This window comes from Lonchura striata, chromosome 9 (genome assembly GCF_046129695.1).
Source record: "Lonchura striata isolate bLonStr1 chromosome 9, bLonStr1.mat, whole genome shotgun sequence".
Lineage (NCBI taxonomy): Eukaryota > Metazoa > Chordata > Aves > Passeriformes > Estrildidae > Lonchura > Lonchura striata.
This window is the reverse complement of record NC_134611.1, coordinates 10,111,603-10,135,218: the sequence shown is the minus strand read 5'-3', so window position 1 is coordinate 10,135,218 and position 23,616 is coordinate 10,111,603. Positions and strand designations below refer to the sequence as shown.

The window sequence follows — 23,616 nt, the reverse complement described above, 5'->3', positions numbered from 1 at the left end:
GAAGTTCCCATGCTCCAAGACACACCAACCAATGCAAGTCTACTTTTGAGAGCCTGACAATCCTTCAAACAAGCATGTAGTTTCTTAGGCCTGAACAGAAAGGGCAGTGTCAAGATACTGTAAATGCAAATTGCATTTAACAGGCTTGAAAGTGAGATGATGCCTTTCAAAACTTCTACTTGCAAAAGCTCAAAAGAAAAAAGTAATATATAGGCATGCACAAACCTTTAGATTTGCTTCTACTGCTTGGACACCACGACTTCTATGAAATGAATTCTGGTTATATAGAGACACTTACTATTTTATTTCATTGTGCATAAGTCTGGAATTTACTAACCATTCAAAACTCATCATATTATATTTCATTAACATACACTGTTATGAGGCTGTTTATCAATATTTCAGTACCTTAAAATTATGACCAAACAGTTCAGTGATAGTTAAATTAAGATCACATTTTGGTTTATTTTTAATTGGGTAGTTAACAGTGTGCTTGTTATAGATTTGTCATTTTAATCTGCTGCACACAGTTGCTAAAAGGGATAATCCCTAGAACATATGTATTTTGAAATCCTCTCCTCTAAAAGCTAGGTCTCCATGAAAAGAAGCATAAAACCAATGCAATTTAAACACTAACTACAACATTTCGCAGCATTTTGTTTTAGGAGAGCCTTAGCTGTAAACTAATGTACATCCTGTTTTAACTGGAAGCAATATCCCTTTTGTACATGGGATATGCTTTAATAATTAAATTAGACTGAAGACTTCAGTGTGAACATTTCAAAGCTGCTGTTAGACTGAAACAAATGTAAAAAGTGTTTACTCACAGTACTGAAGTTTGCAAAATTGTTGGGGTCAGCCTCTTTACTGATGCTGGTGGGAGCAAATGGATCACAGAATAGATCTGCTTCTTGTTCTTTGGGAATGTCTGGGGTGGGGAAAGGCTGAAATGGATCGCTCGACTTAAAGGAATCTGAAGAGTCTATTTGATTGATAGGTCTTTTCCCTTAGATTAAAATGAATTTAAAATGAATTTAAGATAGCAGGTAATAACATGCCAAAACTAGTAAAAAAAAAAACCAAAAAACATTCAAAAGCCACTTAGAATGCAACCTCTTCCCACAAACTAGCAGAGCTGTACTTTCAGAGAAAGGGTTGCCAATTTAAAAAATGAGGGTACAGCCCACACTTTCTGAAAGGTTAATCAGGTAAAAAGAAACACATGTATGTTAATGAGTTGGGAACACAGCTGTATATTAATTAACTATTTTGGAAAGACAACTTCTAACAAGTTTTGAGCACCTACTCTGTCGGCACAGTATTGTTTTTTGGTTATCAACTGTTTTTAATCATTCCAGCAAGGCTCTTTTATTATTTCTCTGGATCAAGTTAACACAATTTTATTCAGAGAGCAGAAATACATTATATTTATAATGTCCTCTCCCTGTGCTAAGACCAGGAATTTCTGCAGTTTAAAACAAGGACTATGATAACAAGCAATCAGAGGCTGAGCTGTTTTGCTAATTCTTGCCTAAGAAGCTGCAAATAAACAGAATCAGGGACAAACACCTACTTTTTTTGTTGCGTTTTTTTTTTTCAGCTTAACCCCAGTTCACTTTCAACACAGATGAGAACATTAACCCAAATATTTCCAAGAAGAATTGAGCTGAATTCCACCCCACCACTCCCTCTGTATGTTACTGTTTGCACAAGAGGTTTCAGTGCAGTTCCTTGAATTCTACTACCAGGTTCTGCAAGTGGTTCCACATTTGCAGTGGGTATTTTAAAACTTGCTTCTGTTTCCATTTCAGATTAAAACTACAGAATTGAAAAAAGGTCCTTATTATTTCACATATCATTATTGAAAATTAGCCTAAAATTACTTAGTAAGAGGAAAAGAGATTCTCATCTGGCAATGATTTAGAGATTTGGAGAACATCTCCTGGGAAACATATGATTTACTTAGACACTTCCCAGATAGCTCTACCATCTCTCTCACTGATGATGTTCTATCCATGTATCACTGATGATACCATGCTGCCCCATCCCTGGAAATGTTCAAGACCAGGCTGGATGGGACTTTGAGCAACCTGCTCTCGTGAAAGGTGTCCCTGCCTCTGGCAGGGGCTTGGAACTGAATGATCTTTAAGGTTTCTTCTAACCCAAACCATTCTGTGATTTTACAGTTCTGTTACTCACAAATAATGCCTGCCTGTTTCTTGAAAAATGTGGGAGAAGCATCTCTAAATTACAACCAGGGAATTTTATTTTTGCATGGAAGGGTTAATAATTTTAAGAATATACAATACACAATCACCAAATCTTCCCCAAAATCAAGAAATGAGAGTGTTTATCAGTATCTAGAGAAGCAACAGAAATCAGAGGCAACACCCCTTCTACACACCTTCCAATAGAGAGAAGAACTAAAAGAAATATTTTTGGGTATTTATTTGAAAAAACATTCCATTTTGTTTCAAATCAAACCAAGGAAGTAATTAGAAATAATTACACTTAAGTACCTCAGATTTTATTTTCATTAAGAAAATAATTAATTGGGAATGGTTATCAAGATAATTACATTTTTAGTGTGCATATCAAAACCACCTGTTTTTTCCTAATTATCTGTTGCTAAGGATGCTGATGCTCCACCCCTAGAAGCTTGCCTTCCAAAAGTGCACCACATCACAGCCACTCCCACACAATCAAGTAAGAAATCCTTTTTATGTTTAAATAAGGAATGACATCAAACATTCCAATTATCATCACTTGCCATGTCAACTGTTTTAATGTTATTTACAATGGAAATGATTACTTGCAGGGCATTAGCATGAACCAGATCTCACACCAACATTAGAAACTAAACAGCTGAGTTTAAACTTCAGTATGAGCACTCCTGTATCTACTGTGCTCCCCTTCTTTTGAGGAAAAGATGAATACACGTTTAAGTTTCATGACAGTTTCTCAAAATACCTTAAGACTCATCCATTTAGTGTAACAGTGAAACAAATGATGCAGTAGAGTTTTTAAAGACAATGAAACAGAGGACAGAAATTTTTAAAGGAATACTAGAAATAATTTTTCTATGTTTGCAAAAACAAATTGAGAGTGAGGAGTCTGTAGTAATATGGTCCTGTTGCAAGCACAAGAAGGTGTTGTTATGCATGATAATCATGGCCTTTTCTGGAAAGCAGAGTGGTTTGTGCCATGGAACGTGGCAGACACTCCTCTATCACTGAGGAGAAAACAGCCCAGAGAACTTGGGTTTATTACTGTTACTGCTACAGACCTCTGGCAAGGCCACCTAGAAAAAGTTAACCTGAAAACCTAAGCCAGTTCTTTAACCCTATTTAATTCATTTTGCATTAAACCCATCTGTGTTTGCAATGTATAAAGCACACTAAATTTTCACTTTAAGCATAATTTAATTCAATATTCACAGTGTAGTACATTAGCAATCATTCAATTTGCAGCTATGCTGTGTTCTTGCACACACTTTTAACAAGTCTTCTTTCCTGTTTTCTAAATCCTTTGTGTCTCCAAACTCTGATCATAAACACCATGCAAAACTTAACTCTGAGGAAACAACCAACAGATCAGGAATGGACTTCTTTCACATCTTGCTCATTCATTTTAAATTCAGACCCTTTACCCTCCCCTCATGATTCCTGTCCCTCTGCCAACATGAAGCAGCTGACTGTTACCACATTCAGTGTCAGCTCTTACCAGGTGGGGGTGGACAGGGCCTGGTGGGAGTTCCTGTCTTAGGGGGCAGTGCAGGAGGAACATCCTCATTTTTAGCTGGTGCTTCCTCAAACAAGTTTTTAGTTATGGTGACACTGCTGACAGAACCTGATGTGGAAGAGCTAAAGGGATCCTCATTGTTGGCCTTTAAAAAACAAAACAGCAACACACACATTTTCAGTGCAGTGCTACCGGACATTCTCTTCAATAATACAGTATTGAATCAGAACTCAAAGTTTGGAATAAGACTAAAGAAAAGACTTCTGTTTGTTTTTACACATATCCACATACTCCAGAAGACTGAACAGAAAGAAAAATCAGGAATGGTTACTGTGTAAAACACTCTAAAGTTGAAAGCAGTTAAACATGCAAAATAAATACTTTTGCTGCTAAAATCAGCAAATTTAAATAAATAAATTATAGTATCACTGGAAATAGAGAGAAAATACTTATCAAGCCAAAAAGATTACATAGCATTCTTCACAGAATTTCAGGACAATTTGCTATCAAGACCACTTTTTCAAGCAAATCAGGCATTATAAATGTTTAGTAGTGGCAAAACTGTAATGAAACTGAGTAAGCTTCGCCTTGTCACTGCAGTTTCATGCATTTTCTGTGAGTAGCAGCAGCAGCTTCGTATTACCTTTGACAGCGTGCTGAAGTCAGCAAAGCCACCTTCAAAGGATTCACTTCCAAACAGGGAGGCAAAGGGGTCTGTAGCTAAATACACACAAATCAAGCCAAGAATAAGATTTAAAGTTAAATATAAAAGACTGAAAAGAAAAATTCCCACTACTATTATTACTACATAGCAACTATTACATTTTTTGCAACATAAACTAATTCAAGTGAAATATTTTATGAGGTGAGCACTCCAAGTTATTAAGTAACTTTTTCCAAAATTCTTAAGTGTCAACTTCCAATTAAGAACAATAAATCTCCTGAACAGGAAGTAACTCAAAAGAAATACTGGTATGTTTTCCTACATCAAAAAAAAAGTTAAATTCCACTGAAAGTATCAAATAACCATATTACTGGAAATGTTCTACTGAGATACACGTATATATACACACAGAGGTGTTTTTTGTGTGCATACACCCATAAATATACATATATATATAAAAATTTGTGTATATATATATATGAACATGAACCAGAGCTCTTTTCTGACTGAAGACCAACTTGTAAAATCACATACCTGAACCTCATATCATCCCAGTCTAATTCAACAGTACCTTTTCATTCTCATGTGCCTAAAATACATGAAAACTGCTACTGTACAGTAGACAGGAAGTTCCATACTCACTTCTGCATCTCTAAAAACCACCATTTTGTCCTTACAACCAAAATGAATTTACAATACAAAAATCACACATAGATTCCTGTTTTGGGTTATTACTTGTCAGTGCAGTTTAGGAAAACAGGAGTTATGAGACTTCCCTGAAACATCTTTAGCTCTCATATGAGAGAGGGTCACAGAAGGAGCAAACTTGAGCAGTAAAAAATCTCAGTGGAGAAGTTACTGTATTCCACATCTGCTCTCTTAGTGCAGAGCTATTCTGATGTTACTCAGACAGTAACATGAAATCTCTGAAAACAACCCTCATGGGAAGCAGTACAAACCATCCAAATAATCCAAACACTTCGATCGGGATACTGTCACAGTTTTAGTAAAGCAGAGGAACAGTTTTTGTGGAATCAGTCTTCAGTGATACACACTATAAATAGAGTCAATTTTGGGTTACAAGCTTCCTCCCCTGAAAACAGGCACTTTATGTCACACTTTTTGGGAAAATTCAAAAAACATGGGAAATCCCTATAACTCTCTGTTGCAAATTCAGTTATAAGACTAGAAACAAAAGCAAGTAAAAGCAAAAATAAAACCCAAGAAGCTTTATATGTACAATCTACTTTTACCTAGATCATTTGATGTAGTGACAGTAGTTCCACCAGGAGCAAAAGGGTCATTCTTCTTTGATATCTCTGTCTAAAATAAAAAATTCCTTTGGAGGGAAATTTGTTTTCAGCTTAAAAGATTCGTCAATCTAAGAATACAGTCACCATTTATTTTAGTTTAGAAGTTGTAAGATAACACATTCTGGAAATAGCTTTTATCAGCATCAGTAAACAAGCTTATTAATAGAAACTCTTCCTCTCTGTTTTGATTAATACTTTGAAAGGATGGGAAAAAGGTACAATATGTGCAATGTACTTGGTAACAGCTAATGCAACATATTACTACTCTACTGCTCATTTAGGTCTCAGATTTCTACAACCGGAGCCATCTTCAGGGAGGTGTAAGATTTTAAACTCCAGAGAGGTGTGGTAAAGTATTTAGAGTGAATGCATAACTTCAGTTCTGAAGTACAGATCTCAAGAATCCACTGCTAATCCCACACCACAGTTCTGAGCTCCCTGTTTTTTAATTTGTTGGGACTGCAATACGACCAAGAATTGATTACATTAGAACATCAAGACTTGGAAAAGGATAGTATGCTGAGTACTACAGAACACTAATCTAGAAGGAAAAAACTAATTTTTAATGCTGGAGGTGTAGGCTGTGGTGTGTAATATGACCTTGAGATCTGCACAATGTGCACACCATGGGGAAGGGCAGGACCATCACTGCAAGGTGCAGTGATTTCTCACTCTTGGCTGCTGTGGGTCCCCCTCAGGCACACTCCACAGCCCCTTAACTTGCTTCTTAATCCAGATGTATCTGAGTTTTATATATGCCTGTGCATGTTCTATGCACACACAGAGCTGTAAGTGAGGTATGAACAGAAACACCACTGAAAAGGAAAGGACATGGCAAAAGAATGGAGACAAAGTTAATGGCACAAAGAATTTCAGCTGCTTAAATTGTTTGCCTATCAGCTTTAAATATTACATATTCAACAAGTTCTAGTCTACACCAGAGAGAGTTTTATGCTGAACTCTGCCTTATTAAAGGCTCAAGACTATTCAGTACCTGCTCATTTATAATGTGAGCTAAAAGTTAGACTGAAGTACCCTTGGAAGAGGTACGTTCAGTAAGCATCTCCACATTACAAGAGACCTTTGGTGATTCTTACTAAAAAAATCCAAACCACACCAAAACCTAAACATACACCTATAGAAAAATCTGACTTTTCTGAGGTGAAACCCCATATATCACATCAGATTTCAGATTAAAAATACAGCACATATTTCTTGATCCTATAGTATGTGGAGGCAAAAATCAAGTGTCTGAACATAACTTGGTGAAGTTGATTCTGGCTTTCTTTCCATTTATTATGTTCTATCATGTTGGAGAGCTCTAAAGCTTAACAGAGCTTAAGTCATTGTTAAATAATGACAGAGCTCAAGTAGTTACTGTCAAATGTTCTTAGCTTGGAGCAATGAAGATCCACAATGAAATACTTTTAAAATGTTTTTATTTTTGCTTCTATTTCATCTATGACTATTTCTAAAAATATGACACAGACAAGATAGAGCTGGGGAATCAGAAGTAACCTTTATATGATTTCTGAGTATCAATTTTTTAAAGCATATCTAAATGTACAAAACAGGTTATTTTGTCCAAATCACATAGAGAAAGGAGTAAAAGGTGTGACACCATACTTACTGTGGTATTATTACTGCTGTCTGCAGAACTAAATGGATCAGTGCCAGCAGTCACAAAAGGGTCGGTGGAGGATTGTTTGAAGAAAGAGTCGGCTGCAAAAGGGTCTGAGCCTTTGAAGGGGTCACCACCAAAGGGATCTAAAAAATAAACATCCCCCTAATATTTCTGTTTGCTTTACTTAGCTGAGATCCTAAAAACTAAACAATGTATCACTTATTCATACTGCTACAAAGTGGCACATTTACGACCAAGGACCTTTCAAGTATGAAATTTGCCTGTGAATAATTTGTATTCTGTGATTCAAAACATCAGACAAGACAAGGCTTTCTGCACATCATGAAAACAGCAGTTCCAGAATCATCTCAGCATATAGGCTCTTTAACCAAATCCCTAAAAATGAAGCATTACACAGAACCTAATGCTCCTAAGAACTCTCCTGCCCATTCCTGCACTTCCCAAGGCCCATTGATGTTTCTTATTTGGCACTTGGTGTTCAACCGTTCTTTACTATTGCTTTCCCACTGGTTATTTGGGTTTTTTTTGCCACCAGTAACTCCACTCAGGATCAAGGAAACAATTCAATAACATTCCCTATACAGTCAATCTAAAGAGAGATTTCCCACCTCCTCAATTACTTGATTCTGAAGGAAGTTGGTGTGTTAAGAATCTTTAAAAGAGCACAGTCCTACTACTTTGCAAATAAAGCAGGCAGCAAGTGTTTTGGGCCTTTTGTTCATCACCTTCAAATACTTAAATCCAAACTTCTAACAAGAGCAAAATTCACTGGCAATGGACTTCTCTGAAAAGGTTTTACACAAGAGGCCAGGTGTTAATGTCACATATATTCTATCACGACTTTTTGTGGCATTTCCACCTACTTTTTTTCTCTGAAAGTGGTGACAATTTTCCACACTAGCAAGAACCATTTAGAAAAACAAACACATTATGAGTTATAAAGTTACTTACCAATTTTTCCAAAAGGGTCATCTTTGAAGGGATCATCTGTTCAAAAGAAAAGCAAATATTTATTAAACTGCTTATTACCATCATGAAACTCACACAGAATCAGCCATCTCCAGGCTGCATTTCCCCTGGCTGTTGCCCACAAACATTATGCAGTATTACCACTGCAGTAATCCAGGCCAGCCACTGAGATGAGTCCCAGGTTTGTTTAATTGTCACAGACACTGTGGATGGTGGCTCGTAAGTGTTCACTTCAGTATTGGATGCATGATCCTAACTCTTTTTACTTTTTCATGTACATCTGAGAGACAGATGTCCTGTCTCTTAGCTGTGGGTATCTACCCCTGAATACACTGAGTGGTCAAAGCCCAGAAGTTTGGTTCTTAACAGACAGATCTTTTCTCTTCTGAAAGAAAGGCCTTGTCACGTGCTGTAAGACCACTTCAATATAAACAAAAATCAAGCAGTATCTACACAGAAACATTCAAGCTGTTTTAAATTATTTTAATTTATTCATTAGAAATATTCAATCTGCACTGACATTCTTTCAGAAGCCAAGTGATCTGAAACAAATTTAGCTTATTTTCCTTTCAAAGCAATACAAGCTAAATTGATCAGACCATGTTGATCTGAAAGCATGTAAAATCATATTAATGTGGCTGAAAACATCTGCTTCAGCAGTTAATTCAAATTAACTCCCCTTCCTCAATTGGTTCCATATAGGCAGATCATTCCTTCCATAAAAAATAAGAACAGAGCAACATCATTCGTCAATGGCAAGTTCTTAAAATAAAGCCCAGCACTTCCACAAGATGAACAGATGGTGCAGCTCCACATTACCTTATTCTGAGAGCCAAACTCCCCACAAGTAGGCCACAGCCATTCATTCTGAACCACCCACATCCTCCCCACAGCACAGAGAACCCTCCTCTGACCTGTTTGTGGATAGGGGCTGTCAGTCAGATCAGTGACACCACACATATCATAAGCTTGCCCACACCCTTGTAGCCAAAATGCCACCAGGGCACAGACAGGGAGGGGATGGGGAAGGAAAGTCCTCAGGAAGAGCAAAGAGGGAAAGGAGCAATTTTCAGAGCTCATTAGGAAGTCCAGATCAAGGAAGGAGAAAGACCCCAGAACTCTCATTTCTATCACTTCTATTTCTGTAACGCTATGGGTTCCACGCTTCTGTCACCCACATCACCCACACATCTTCAGATTTATCCTATAAAGAGCAGTCTCAAGGTGAAGACAGGTCTGATGCATTCACACAAGACCTGTTTCTTCAAATCTGTACTTAAGAGAGAAATGTTTACTTACTGCCAACAAAAGGGTCAGACTGGAAGAATTCTAAGCTGGCTTCAGAAACTAGATCGGGCAACGGATGAGAATCAGCATCAAATGGATCTTCCTGGGCAATGCAGACAGAGAAAAACATATTAAAATTTTAAGACTTGCAAGGATGAAGAACACTTAAGTCATCTCCTGTTGCCATTCAGTGGTTTCTTAAAGTTTAAAGCAAAGAGACAGCTGGAATTCTATACAATTCATCAATGAAGATCCAAAATATTGTTCAACAACCTGCCTGCTACATGACATTAAATGTTTTCAAGATATCACACTAAATAAAACCAGTAGGAAGTGACAATTATTCCTCTATTGTTATATGACCATCATGCAAGCTTGAAACAGTTTAACCAGGATTTTTTTTAACCTACTTTTTCCTCCCCCAAACCTGAAGAAACTCACTTTTTTGGTAACAGTTGCTGCTGGGGTCTCTTTCTCTTCTCCTACTGAAACTGCTGTTTCAGGACTATTCCTTACCTGTACAAGGGTAAAAGCAATTCACCATAAATAAGTGAATACAAGACTGCACAATAAAATTTTAAGTTTTAAATGGAATCACAGAATATATAAAAACATACTTCAAGAGGTTCATGCTTATTATAGCACACATTTTAGTGTTCCATAAACTTGTAAAAGTTCTAAAAAAATAAATGAATCATGAATCTACTGAGACATAAGGAGGAACATTTAAAGCAAGACAGTTTTAGATTTTCTGTACTTTTCCTTATTTTGCTCTCGTTGCACCAAATGGAGACAGCTGCGCTTCTTTAATGTTAATTCTGCTATTCAATTTATGATATTTTGCTTTGAAAATAAATACAGAAAAAAATGTTACTGCTACTTTACAGGCAAACTAAAATTACCCCCTTTTCTGCTTATGAACTTTCAGATATGAGAAAACACAATCCCTCAGAAAAACACTCTGATAATTCAGTTGTGTAAGTGTTTAAAAACATAATTAATCTTGGGACATTCATAACTTATTCCAACTTCACAGCTGCATTGCATCGTGATCAAGTAGGCAAAACCCTACTCACTGGAGACACACTGTTTGTTTGCTCCTCTTCTGCTATACTTTCCCTCTCAGCATTCTCATTAAGGTTTGCAGTTTCACTGCTGCTGTTGCTAAGACTAGAATGATCCACAGTTCCATTAACAAGTGTACCATGGGGCTGAGAGTGCCAACTAAATTGGTTATTTTCCAGTTCTTTCAGCTCAAGAAGCTTTGTCTGCACCTGTAAACAGAATTACATGTATTAGCATCAGTATGGCAGCACATGGAAGCTAGTAAATGGCATCCCTCCTAAATATAAGGTGGGTGATGTATGTCTGAAAATCTTATTTTCAAAAGCAAATATAATAAAAACCTGTTCTGTCAAATAAAGGGTGAAATTTGAGAGATAAGCAGAAATTTTATTTAGCAGAAGTGCAGAATGGTTGAAGAACACACCTTTTGCCAAGGAAGAAGACTGTGTCACTGGCAACACCAAGACTTGTTGCTATTCAAACTCATCAGAAAGTTGCAAAGGTTTCAGGGGTTTTTTGTTTGGTTGGTTTTGCTGGGGAGTTATGGTTAGGCTTTTTTTTTCTTATTTTTGTTTTCAACATGGGTTTGTGTGTGTGTGTGATTTGGGTTTTTTTCCTAGATTATGTATTTGCAATTTTCTTAAACTCAAAATTAAAAAGGCTGCTTTATCAGAATTCTCATCTTCCAAGAAGGAACACTATGATTTCATTATCATCTCCCACATGACTTCTGAAGTCTACAAAAGCCAAGTATATCTTCCTAAGCAGACACTTATATTCATATGTTATTATTTCAGCAAGATGTATAATGCAGCACACATTTACAACTAACCTGCCAGTTATGAAGGAATTACTGCAGCTGGGAGGTTTTGCAAAAGAATAAACCTAATCAGATATTTGGGTGCATAAATCCCACTGAACTCTGCTAGGTCAGCCAACTAATAGAGTTATTGGGGTGTCAGCAAAGACACCATCAGGTTTCTTGCAAGTTAACTGACCACAGAGCAGCCATTAGATTATCTTGCCTAAAGCACCAAAACACCTACTATTCCTTATTTAGAAATCAAGAGCAATAAAATCAGGAGTACTGCTATAAAACCTAGTGAAAAAAAGTCTGTAGTACAGTCAAGCATAACCACTTATATTATCAGTCTCAAATCTGTTCATGGCAACCATCTCTTGCCATATAAAAACACTGTAGTGGTATAACCATCTTTCCAGCTGTGATGAAATTATGAAAAAAATCCATTTGTTTAAATCCCAGTTTCCAAACCAAAAGCCGTATTTTAAAATTATGACTGTTTTAAGTGTTGTTAGCAAGCTACAGATGCGAATTGTGTGAAATGACCAACTCTGAAGTCAGCCATTTCTAGGGTTCAAAGGTAGGCTTTGTCTTTTGTTTTCAACTTGGTACCAGTGTGAGTGGCTAACACATAACACAGCTGGCAGCAGGGAAGGAGAACCATGAGGAAAGGGTGTGCAAGCTCATCATTGAAGTTATAACGAATCACTGATTACAGCGGGAAACTGGAAGTGTGCAACAGCAGCCACTTGAAAGCACAGGGCTCTCTGCCTCTCAGTGTCTCATCTCAACCCAATTTCTTCTTCCATCCACCTCACTCTTCCCCCTCAACAATGCACTAAGTAAATGCTATCAGTAATTTTATATCAACTTCACTTCAATTAAAGAATAGTGAGAGTAAGCCTGAGGCTATGGAGGATGAAAACTTCAGAAACTACTGGACAAAGAGAATTTAAGTCTGCATTATCCATTTTTCACTCATTACATTATGACAAATTATTTATGGACAATAATAAATTAAACCCTTTAATTAATAAACTTGGAGAAAGACCATGAAGTATCTAGAGTAACTTAAGTCAGACTCTAAAACTAACAACTTCTACCACAGAACACATGTGTAAGTAACTAAAGACATGAGCAAACAGTGAAGAATAAAGGAAACAACGCCTTCCCTTTAAGGCAAACCACACTAAAGACTGCCAGCTCAAAATATTTTTTGGGGGGTTGGTCTTTCACACTGCCTTACTGAATTGATTTCCTGTTGTGAATCCTGCAGATGTTGCTGAAGAGGTCCCAGCTGTGCTTTCCCAGACTCTATGCAATGCTCAAGCTCTGCAGTTTCTTGCTGCAGGCGACTCAGCTCCTCTTGGGCTTTGGTCAGTTCATCTTCATAAGCTGAAATCTTTGATTCCTGGCTTGTTATTTCAGCCTTTAGCATGGCAATCTAAAGCATGAATAGTATTTAAAGTAAAAGAAAAAAATCAAAAACCCAAACAACACTTCCAAACACATCCAAATACTATTATTTATGATCAGAAAAAGTAAAAACTCTCATAGCTATTGCAGAGGTTATAGTTCATACCCAAATGAACAATGAGAATAGTTAATTCCCTATTGGTCACAATAAGAAGAGAGTGTTTTAGCTGTTCTTCTAACCAACACAGATATTTCTAGCATTGAGAAGATAATTTCATATCTTAAAGTAATACAATAGCTACATAAGATGATATTGTTTTGACCACTAAGAAATCAATCCCAGTAATCAGTGGTTCTAACTACATTTATATTGTAACATAATTTTGCTAACTGCTTTAAGACTTATTTGTCTCATATCTCAATATGTTTGTTGACAGACTGACACTAAATTAGGAACACTGAAGGAAGTGATGTATCTCCTATGCTCTTGTTGGTCACAAAACCTTGACACTCAGGCTATTTTATTCATTACAGCTTTTTTCCTGCCCCAACAACTGTAACTCTGCAAGGCTGAGTTCTTCAAGGCAAGGCAGTTATGCTTCCCAAGGGCACTGGCCACCAGAGCTTACCAAATGGGCCTCTTCTGCACACTTCTGCCTGATGTCATTAAGTTGTTCTTCCAACTTGGCCTTCTGCTCATCAAGATCATTAAGGGTTTCCTGTGCTTCCTGTTTCTGAGCTTGCAGCTTCTGCAGATTACTGCTTTCCCGCTTTACTTCATCCTGGAGATCCTGAAATAAAACACATCAGCTTGACATTTGTTCCTTCTCTCCCCTTAACCACTGAATTCCACAGTACAAACTGCAGTGCTAACCCAGATTTCAAAGTATCAACAAATTATCTTCCAGAAGCTCACATGGATATCAGACAAACAAGCACTTTCAGATTCTAATTCAATGACATAAAAATAATCAGCTTGTTTGTCTTTGCTTTTCTTCAGTAAAACAAATCTCACTGAAGTATTGAGATCATACACCAACACACAGATGCACTGTTTTCCTCACACAGAGGTCAGGTTTTCATTCTGAATTTCAAAGCTGTCTTTATTCAGGCTGCTGCAGTGTCTCTATCCTGTGCTTTAGCACTATGTTTTACTGAGTTTCTTGTTAAGAAGATGGACCTGTTGGAGTGAGCCCAGAGGAGTCCATGAAGATGGTCAGAGGGGAGGAGCACCTCTGCTATCAAGAAAGGCTGAGAGAGCTGGGGTTGTTCACCCTGGAGAAGTGAAGGCTCCAGGAAGATCTTAAAGCCCCTTCCAGCAGCAAAAAGGGGCTTGCAAGAAAGTCGCAAATGGACTTTTTATCAAGACATGGAGTCCAGGACACAGGGGAATGGCTTCCCACTGACAGAGGGCAGGTTTAGATGGGACATTAGTAAGCAACCCTTCCCTGTGAGGGTGCTGAGGCCCTGGCACAGGTTGCCCAGAGAAGCTGTGCCTGCCCCATCTCGGGAAGTGTCCAAGGCAAGGTTGGACAGGGCTTGGAGCAACCTGGGATAGTGGAGGTGACCCTGCCCATGACATGGGGCTGGAATGAAATGGGCTTTGAGGCCCCTTCCAACCCAAAACATTCAGGGATTTTGTCATAATAGAAATCCTTTATTCTACTCCTTCCCCTTCAAAAACACATGGCCAAAAATAGGAACTGTTTTTTGGAGCATGGTAAAAGACCATTAACCCAAATGTACTGCCTCCTAGGACATTCCTGCCCCCAGTTTTGCAAGGATCAGCCAAAAATTTATTTTCTATATACCAATACAGGTAAAAAATGCACATTTCATACACAACAATATGGAGTCTTCTGATTTATGAAAGAGCAGCAAGTATGTGTCTTGTGTTTTAAGTATATTAAGTAGCATCAAAAAATAATTAGTTAATTTCTGAGCAACATAAATGGTTATACTTCAATAAGCTGCAGAGACAAGACTGAAAAACATGTCAAGGAAAGTATGCAGGAAGAAGAAAGAATTGTCAAAATCAAGAGGAAGAGAAAATACAGGGAGATCAAAAAGGATTAATACAAAAGGAAAAGTATTAGATGAAAATAGAAGATTGCAGCCTTTCTGAGAAAATACAGCAATTTCAGGAAGAATCATCAACAGCTAAAAAATGAACAGAGAGCAAAAAAAAATAAGGAGGAAAAGAAAGAAAGCAGATGTGAAATTCTGCTTGGATCATACATTTGTGAGCTGCTCTAAGGTACAGTCCTGTTCTCCTTTTCTAGGAGTGTTTTGTTTGGGTTCTTTTTGGTGAGGAGGACAGTTTATCCATGTGTTGTGTGCTAACACCTCCACATAATGAGGACAAAAAACCAGATAGGAATAGAAAGGCATATGATGCAGCAGTCAGATGCTGGGGAATTAGGTAACCTCAAGACAGCTGGAGGGCTACCCAAAGATACATCTGAGATGCTTTTATGTTAAAAATCAACCACAAAACCATGCAAAATCTCCCAAACCAAAACACAAAAAGTCCCCCACAAAAACCCCCCCAAATAAAATCTGAATTCCAGTGAAGAGTATGTCAGTATACAGCAGTAAGACTAGGAAAAATACTGGTTATTTCTAAGCCATGAGAGAAAAACCAGTGTGCAAACAAAAAGCTCTCAGAGCAGCTACTGACTTGAATAATTGGGACACTCTTGATCCTTTCATTTTCACATGGTTTTGAAAAGCAAGGATCAGCTGACACTTAACACAAGCAGTGGAGGAAAAAAGTAACAGCTTAAAGAGACTTCAGCCTCCTTTTTCCTAGAGGAATCAAGAATTCACATCCACATAAGCTAAATATAGATCACCTCCACTTTCGTCTGTCCTAGGCACAGCAGTAGAGAAGCACTGAAGAGACCTAACTAAGCCTGATGGCTGCCAGAAGAGAAAAGAAGGAAAAAACCCAACCAAACCCAAAACCTGGGGTGGTTTCTGTTCACATATGCACCTAATCTCTCCAGAATTAAAGGCTGCAGTAGATACAACACATAAAACTTGCTATCATACTCAAAGATGCCTCTTCATGAAGTAAACCAGGCTGTAATTAAGCTTCAATTTCAAAGAACACCCTTCAGCATAACAGCAGCACTGAACAAGACTCTAAATGAAAACCACTAAGATATTTGAGGTGTTACAGACTGCCATTCTGATGGTAATAACAATCCTTGTATTAGATTCATGATCATTGTAACTCTTTATGCCAATATAGTGTTGGATAAGGAAAGTTTAGGAATCTGTATTTCCATGGACAATGGATTTAATAGCTTGCCAGCCTGTCCTTCCCAAGACAATTCATGTGCTAGAAAATGTCAAGCCTGCGAGAGGACAGAAAAGTGAATCTTCATTGACTTGCTAATGGCATGAGTGCACTGCAATAGAGAAAAAGAAAATCCAATTCTGAGGGATACTTGGTTCATGTAACTTTGAGGAACCACCTCTTAGTCTCTGCTACTAAAGAGCTGATAGTTTAACAAGCACATTAAACCCCATCAATATGCTACATCTTCTTTAAAACTCTTTTTCTGCCTTTGCTTTTTAGTACCTATTTACACAGTTTAGAAATTATTTTATAGAAGAAAAAAAAACTGTCATTCTTTCCCTCCTCCTATACAAATCAGTCTGACTGATCACTGACCATGGCTATATTTGAGATTACAAATAGGTCTGTGGAAAGAATTCTGGTATCAGAAGCCCTGAAGTGTCATGCCACAAAATTAGCTTGAAACAAGGAGGCACGTGACAGCAAACTGTTTTTTTGGTAGACCATCTTTAGAAATGTCCTCATTAGAATAAAACCAAAAGAAAAATGCATGAAGGAAAGATATCCTTAATCCATCCCATTATTCTTTGAAGTTCTAGAAAGTTTATTGAAACATGCAGGTCCTCCACCAGTCAGGAATAAGAAAAGATAAAGGGCCACCAGATTAAATAAATGCTGCAGCCATTTCCTGTTTGATCCTGGAGGTTTCTCATTTTTCAGACAAGCCAATAATAGATTGTTCCTTCTCTGCAGACTGGCAGAACTCTAACGATATTTAACAAATAGCTTGTGTGACCACTAACAGGTTAAAGACCTGAGACAGCTGCTCCCAGCACCACTGCTCAGGATGCAGAGACTCAGGGTATTGTGTGATGCTACTGCCTATCAAACACACATGGATGACGCTGGAACATTCAAGGTAAGGTTTTTAAGCTTGATAAAAAGGCACCGAAGAACTCAACCCTCACATGATTCCAGAAGACATCAACAAAATAATCCTGTGTGCAAAGCCAGGAATGCCCCTGAGAATTCTGTGAACAGTGAGAAAGGGAATCTGCAGGGTGGGGAGGGGAATGACCGTGGAGCACAGGCATGGGCAACTTCCACACGCATTCCTGCAGCTGCTGGAGCTGCTGCCAGCATGACCAACAGGCCAGCATCTGATTATCTCCTCAAAGGTCACACTATTAATTATCATCCAGGCTCCAAGGATATTAAATAACCCTGCAGAAAATTCACAACTCTTGTAGCACATTAGCTCCTTTTCAGCCCCAGCAAAATTGAAATGCCAAAATCTCGCATTATTTGCTCTTAAGTAAAGATTATGGAAAATGATAGATTCTTAAAATAAATTTAGAAATAAATATAAGTGGTCAGATATCACACAAGGTATTTTTTTACAACAGCAACTGAAAATTTAACTGATTTAACAATTTAATATTGCTTTGCAATATTTAATTCAGAGCTTGGCTAGTCTGTCAGCACTCTAAACACTGATGCTGACTGCATAATTTTTAACATCTGCAAAACACATGTAAATTTAGATTTTCAGATATTCAAGAAATTCAATATCATCCTTTCAAATAAAAATCAACAGATTCTTTTTAAAATTCACTTATATTAGGCAAAACTAATTTGAAGCAACATTTCTCCCTAGCTGGTAATTACTGTGCCTCTGCAGAAGCAGCCTGATACACAAGCCCTTTTAATTCAGCCACTTAAGTTTATTAATTAATTTACAGTGCTACAGTGTCCTCTTTAGTTTTAATTACACAGTAGATAATCTTGCTTAAAGAAAAGAAAGAAAAATCTAGCCTTTTGTAATATTTTTCATTTAAAACTCCATGCACATGCTATATAGCCTATAGGATCTTGCACATTTATATAAATATACACACCTAAACAAACCCAAAATCATATAGAAAATACACTTCAAAGTATATTCTTTTTCTTAGCTACCATTTTTTTTCTTTTTACTGGATAAGTGACATGATCTAAAGACTCAGTAATCCCACTGTCATTAAAACAGCACATGGTGCAATTCAGCAATATCAGGTGTCTGAACAATAATTTGGTGGTTTATTTACCTGGACCTCACTTGTCCTCTGCTTGATGGCATCTTCTTTCTCCTTGAGGTCTTGCTCTACATTATTCTTTTCCCTGGAAGACCAGCAAACAATGCAAGAATACTTAAGAACATCAGCTACAGCAGGTACAGTTATCCAGCCCCCTAAGCCTGTATCTCTCTTTAAATACATAGTGAAACATTAAACAAAAAAGATGTGAGGGATTTCTGCTTTCCAAATTATTTACAAGACAGAAGCCCACAGAAGTGTTCTGCATAAACCCCCCTGTCTTTCCACCAACTGCACTCCAGTGATAAGAATGGCTCAAAAATGGAAGGGGGCGGGAGGCAGAAATCAATGAAATACTGTCTCCAGTGATCTCACTGTTGCTATGGAGCACTTGTCTAATGAAAACTGCTAGGAAAAGTGGGAGGGATTGCATCAGATTCCATCTATTAACCCCTGCAAACACAGCCATGCCTATGCTCACAGCAGCCAGGGAACACTCCCACAGGCCAGCCGAGCCCATTAATGCCCTTTGGCTGGCAGATTTTGGATTTGTCTCTTAGGAAGCTCAGGCAGGAGCAGGAAGGTTGGCTTGGCTTGCTGGAATCACAATCTGCTCAGACACTCCACACAAGATGATCTGCTGTGTCATATCAAGCCTGCCTCTACAGACATTTATTCAAGTCTAAGTGACTGCTGATGACAGGGGAATTATCATCAATAAATTCTCATCAGTCAGACATAACAATAGCTTTAAGAAGGGGAACAAATGCATACAACTCAGAAGTGTTACTGTTATTAAAAAATCATGAGTGTTTCTCTCTAGACAGCATATGGAATCTTTTCTCCATTTGTAGATGCAGAAAAGCATTAAGCATTACAGGTTTTACACAATCTTCTGTAGATACGTACTTTCATAAGGTCTCTGCTAATAAACCAACACACACACTGAAGTTACAATTTGAACAATAAACCTAACATTTCTAAATGAAATACCATAGTGAAAAGCTATTAGATTGTATTACTGGTATAAACCAAAATTCTGAAGCTTCATATTTTAATAGCAGCAGATTGTCAATCTAAAACTCTTATTTGATACAGAAGAAAGCATTTCTGTGTTGAAGTAAAGCAGATCTACTCTAAGCTCTTTACGCAAACTGAGAAAGTTTTAGTTTACTGCTAAACCACACACAATGGAAAAATAAAAAGAACCCAGATGTTAGATCTTAAATTAATATTTGATCTGACAAATAATTACTATAGATTATACTCTGCTATTATTTTTCTCATTATTTGATAAAAGAACAACTTCCTGATTATGCCCAAAGGGTAAGTTTAAATGGAAGGAAAAGGAAAGATGTGGAAAGAGGAACTTTGAAGATCAAGGCTAATTATTCTGTTAAGTGTGATCCTTCAAAATAAAGGATCACACTTCCATAAAATTAATAAAATAAATATCATAAATTTCATAAAATTCATCACTCTCCAGTCATCAGAAACTGGAAATTCTAAAAAAATCTTTACCTTTTCAATCAAAGCTACAAAACACTCCTCTAACTCAGTAAGCATCTGTAGCATAGTTGTACTTAGCTATATAAAGCATTTCAACACAGGCTTGAAACAAGCTCTGTTGCTTTGGCTTCCATAATTTCCCATGAACAAAGGTCTCAGTAAAGCACTTCTACAGGTCTATGTACAAATCAGCCTGAAAAATACCTTCAAGCCCTCAACAAACACCCATCAAGCACAGCCAACATTAATATATATTCTTCCTGACTGATGATAAAAAAAGAGTAAGAAAACAAATACTTGTTATTTTTCTTGCTGGGGTGGGAAAAATGAGCAAGAAATAGAACTGCACACAGGTATGTTTGGTTAATATATAGCATTTATACATTCCTGTCACTGATGTGCCTGAGACTGTCAGATATGCAGATCACTTCCTTTGTATTTCAACAAAAGCCAGGTACCTAAATCCCTGCAATCTGGACTAAGCAACAGGATACAACACCCACCCACTGGCACTTCCATGAGCCAAATCAAAGCACAAACAATGAATTGGAAAGAAGCAAGTGAAAGAAGTATTGTCAGGCAGAACAAGAAAAGCTTAGCAGCAGTCTCAGGCAAAGGAAAACAATCTGAGTGTATATAGTCTGCACATAACACATCCCATCCTCCCCCCAGAAATGCCTCTTTGTTTCAAAGAAAAGACAACACAAAACTACTTAATTCACAAATTCTTCTGAATACCTCAATTTCTTTTATAAACTATCTGCTATGCCCCTTTAGGAATGTTCAGCAACTGAAAGAACCAAAAACAACTAATAAAATTGATTTGTTGGACTGATTTCCTGGATCATGAAGTCCCTTACTACATCCAAAAAATAACCCAATACGAATTGTGGTCATGCCAACAAAGGACACTTGTAACCAATTCAAGTCAATTTTTGAAAGCAATACAATTCCCTATGCATTTTAATAGCAGTCAGATAGGGAGAACCTCATATCAAATAAACTAAAAGCAATGACTAATAGATGGTTTCTCCCATACAGATGCTTCATGATTTACCAAAACACTAAATTTAATACTAATTTCTGAATGGAGTAATTTATAAATGGGAGCCAGCACATTGCAAATATCTGTCATAGTTGAGAACTGCAAAGTCCCTGTGTCAGCAGAGGTGCTCAAGCCAAACATTCAACCCTGGCTGGGCTGAATCACCTTAGATGCTAAAGCAAAAAAATCATAGTTCTTTCCATAATAAGATGATGAATACTCACAGAGCTGGTAGCATTATCTACACTCATAGTTGCCCAATATTTCTTATTTTCACATATATCTGTAGTTGTGGGAATTCCTAATGTCGTAGTAATTCAGTTTGGCAATACCAGAAAATATGCCAAGGGTTTGCCTTGTTTCTTCTAACATTTGTTACTCACAACCTCTTCTGCTGCAACAGCTCAGTTACTTGCAAACCAGAGGTTGAGAAGAAATGATCTATCCTACATTCAAGTTCTTTGCTAAAGTAATGTCGATCTCTGGAATTTGAAACAAAGGTTTGATGCAAGTGTATGGCAGGGAGAGATTGTCCTGTTTTTCTGGGGGTTGTTTTGCTCTTTCATTGCTATTAAGAGACCAACTCACAAGCTTTATGGTCCTTTTAACCAGATTTATACTTCAAGATGATTTAAATGTTGCTATCCAGCATATGTGAAGGATGACATCTCTGGTGAGATATCCCAAGTTAAGCCCAACTACTCCTCTGCTTAAAGAGGAATGTATTGATTCTTCAGTCAGTAAAGACTGAAGAAATTCCATGAATTTGTGTGCCAACACTAACTTTGAAAGCAAAAAAGTAAAGCTGGGTTTGCTGGGGAAGGAAAAGGTTTTATGGCTTGAAAAAGAATGGTCCAGCCTCCCACCATGTTGATCAAGAAAAGGTTTAAATATCTTTCTAAACATATAGTGCAACTGAAACAGAATCTAGAGACAGCAGTGCAAACAGGCTCAAAATGATGCAGGTTCCACAATGTCCCAAGGCAGATCATTCCCCCCACCAGAGGGGTATTATCCTCCCTAATACGTGTTCTGCATTTTATTCTTCATCTGATCCTCAACCCCCACCTTCCTGACATTGTATTCATCAAAGTAAGATAAACAAAGCTATTGACCACCAGACCTCTTTCCCACACAAACTGCTGAGCCACAAAGACATCACCTCTGTATTCTTTGCACAGTCTCTCCAAAAGCTGTTCTCCACACATTGTCATTCTTTTGGCCACTTCCTCTCCTGCCTTTTTTTTTTCTTTGTTTTTTGAAGTGCACTTCAAAAATAGGTTCAAATCCTATTACTGGGTCTCAGAAATGTAGCTCTTGGACACTTCTCAATGGAGCCAGAGACTAGAAGTCTTAATATATATTGAATCCCAACAGCGAAAATCTATTTTGTTTAATAATGAACAAAAATAACTTCAGTTTAAATTACATTTTTATATGACAACTATCAAGTCTGAAAGTGTACTTCACCAGTTGTAATAGAAATGTGGATTCATCAAAGATTAAAAGTTTCCTACATTTAGCACACTGTTAATCCCCATCTGTTCTGAACCTCTAATTCATATCAAAGTAAATTTCCCCTTTCTAAAAACAAATACACGTTAAGAGTTGCTTCTACCCTATCTTCAACAATCTAGTATCATTCAATTTAAAATAATTGTCAATGCATATTTTCCTCTCAAGAAATGGAAGCAGTAACTTTTTCAGGGCCATGGTTCCTTCATACCTCACAGTAAGGAAAAAAAAACAGACTCAAACAGCCTGGCTTTCATGTTAGGCTGCAAGTCCACCTACTGAAAACCAACTTCATCTAAAAATTCATGCCAGCCAACAATTTATTTCCTTCTAAGATACCAAGAGTAAATATACATAGTTGCAAATCCTATTTCAGGTTAATAAATGTGTGTCAAAAATTGGAATTAATATAACCTGAAGAACAGTGGAGGCAGAGCAGAGAGAAGCAAGGAGGCAGTGGGAGTAATAAGAGAGAATAAGCAAGTGAAATGAAAAAATATTTATGCATTTAGGAAACACTCTGTGCTCTGACACACTGCCAAGTTAAATCATTCCCACAAGTGACATGAATTAGAGAGGCAGATTTCACCATGACAAAGCACCCGCACTTAAAAAATAGGAAAATTTACTGTTCTTAATAGAATTTTCAGTGGATTTATGATAGTAACAAGAAAAACACAGAAGAAAAATACTTGCTGTCTCAAGAGCATTACCAAGACTATACAAAATATATGAATTTGATTTTCTTAGTCATTTGAAGTCATCTTAATTATCTTAGAAATAATTAATGGGATCCAAGTGCCTCCAGACATCAAAACAATTTTTCTCAGTCCAGCAGTTTATTTTATTACACAAGAGCAGCATCCCCATCTTTACCCTCATCAAAACCCTAGCAGAGGTCCATGCACAGTCATCTTCCCACTCCCTATCCTGCATACTTACTGATCTTTTCTATGTCACTTCCTTACTGCCACCGAAACCAAGTCCTTGGAACACCTTCTACAAATAAAAGGTAACTAACACCATGTATATATGGTTCCAGCACCCTAAAGATTTGCTTCGTTCAAATCTGCCAATAAAGATGAACAATGGAGAATATTTCCAGGTCAGGCTGCTGAGATACAGAGCTCTCTGAAACACAACCTGAGGGCACAAGGGACAGTCTTCACAGTCCTGCTGTCATTAAGTACACTCCTGTGAGTGAGCAGAGAGCAGCAATGTCACAGAGTACTACAGACATGCTGACCCTTTACTCAGCAGAGT

The 23,616-nt window shown here is 37.4% G+C and overlaps 1 protein-coding gene across 5 annotated transcripts in view; it reads right to left on the bottom strand.

Annotated features, from left to right (window-relative positions):
• The window catches only part of EPS15 (epidermal growth factor receptor pathway substrate 15), a 64,914-nt gene that overhangs the window by 2,924 nt on the left and 38,374 nt on the right, over window positions 1–23,616 (bottom strand). For 4 of the 5 annotated variants that reach the window (XM_021529282.2, XM_021529273.2, XM_077785356.1 and 1 more), the window contains exons 13-24: window positions 18,297–18,369; window positions 13,532–13,693; window positions 12,733–12,930; window positions 10,696–10,893; window positions 10,061–10,135; window positions 9,632–9,722; window positions 8,315–8,350; window positions 7,349–7,485; window positions 5,659–5,728; window positions 4,385–4,461; window positions 3,724–3,886; window positions 828–1,006 (exon numbers count right to left, since the gene is read on the bottom strand). In XM_021529282.2, coding sequence (XP_021384957.2) covers window positions 828–1,006; window positions 3,724–3,886; window positions 4,385–4,461; window positions 5,659–5,728; window positions 7,349–7,485; window positions 8,315–8,350; window positions 9,632–9,722; window positions 10,061–10,135; window positions 10,696–10,893; window positions 12,733–12,930; window positions 13,532–13,693; window positions 18,297–18,369 — 1,459 coding nt within the window. The remainder of the gene's footprint in view (window positions 1–827; window positions 1,007–3,723; window positions 3,887–4,384; window positions 4,462–5,658; window positions 5,729–7,348; window positions 7,486–8,314; window positions 8,351–9,631; window positions 9,723–10,060; window positions 10,136–10,695; window positions 10,894–12,732; window positions 12,931–13,531; window positions 13,694–18,296; window positions 18,370–23,616) is intronic. The other variant, XM_021529299.2, reaches the window with a different exon arrangement.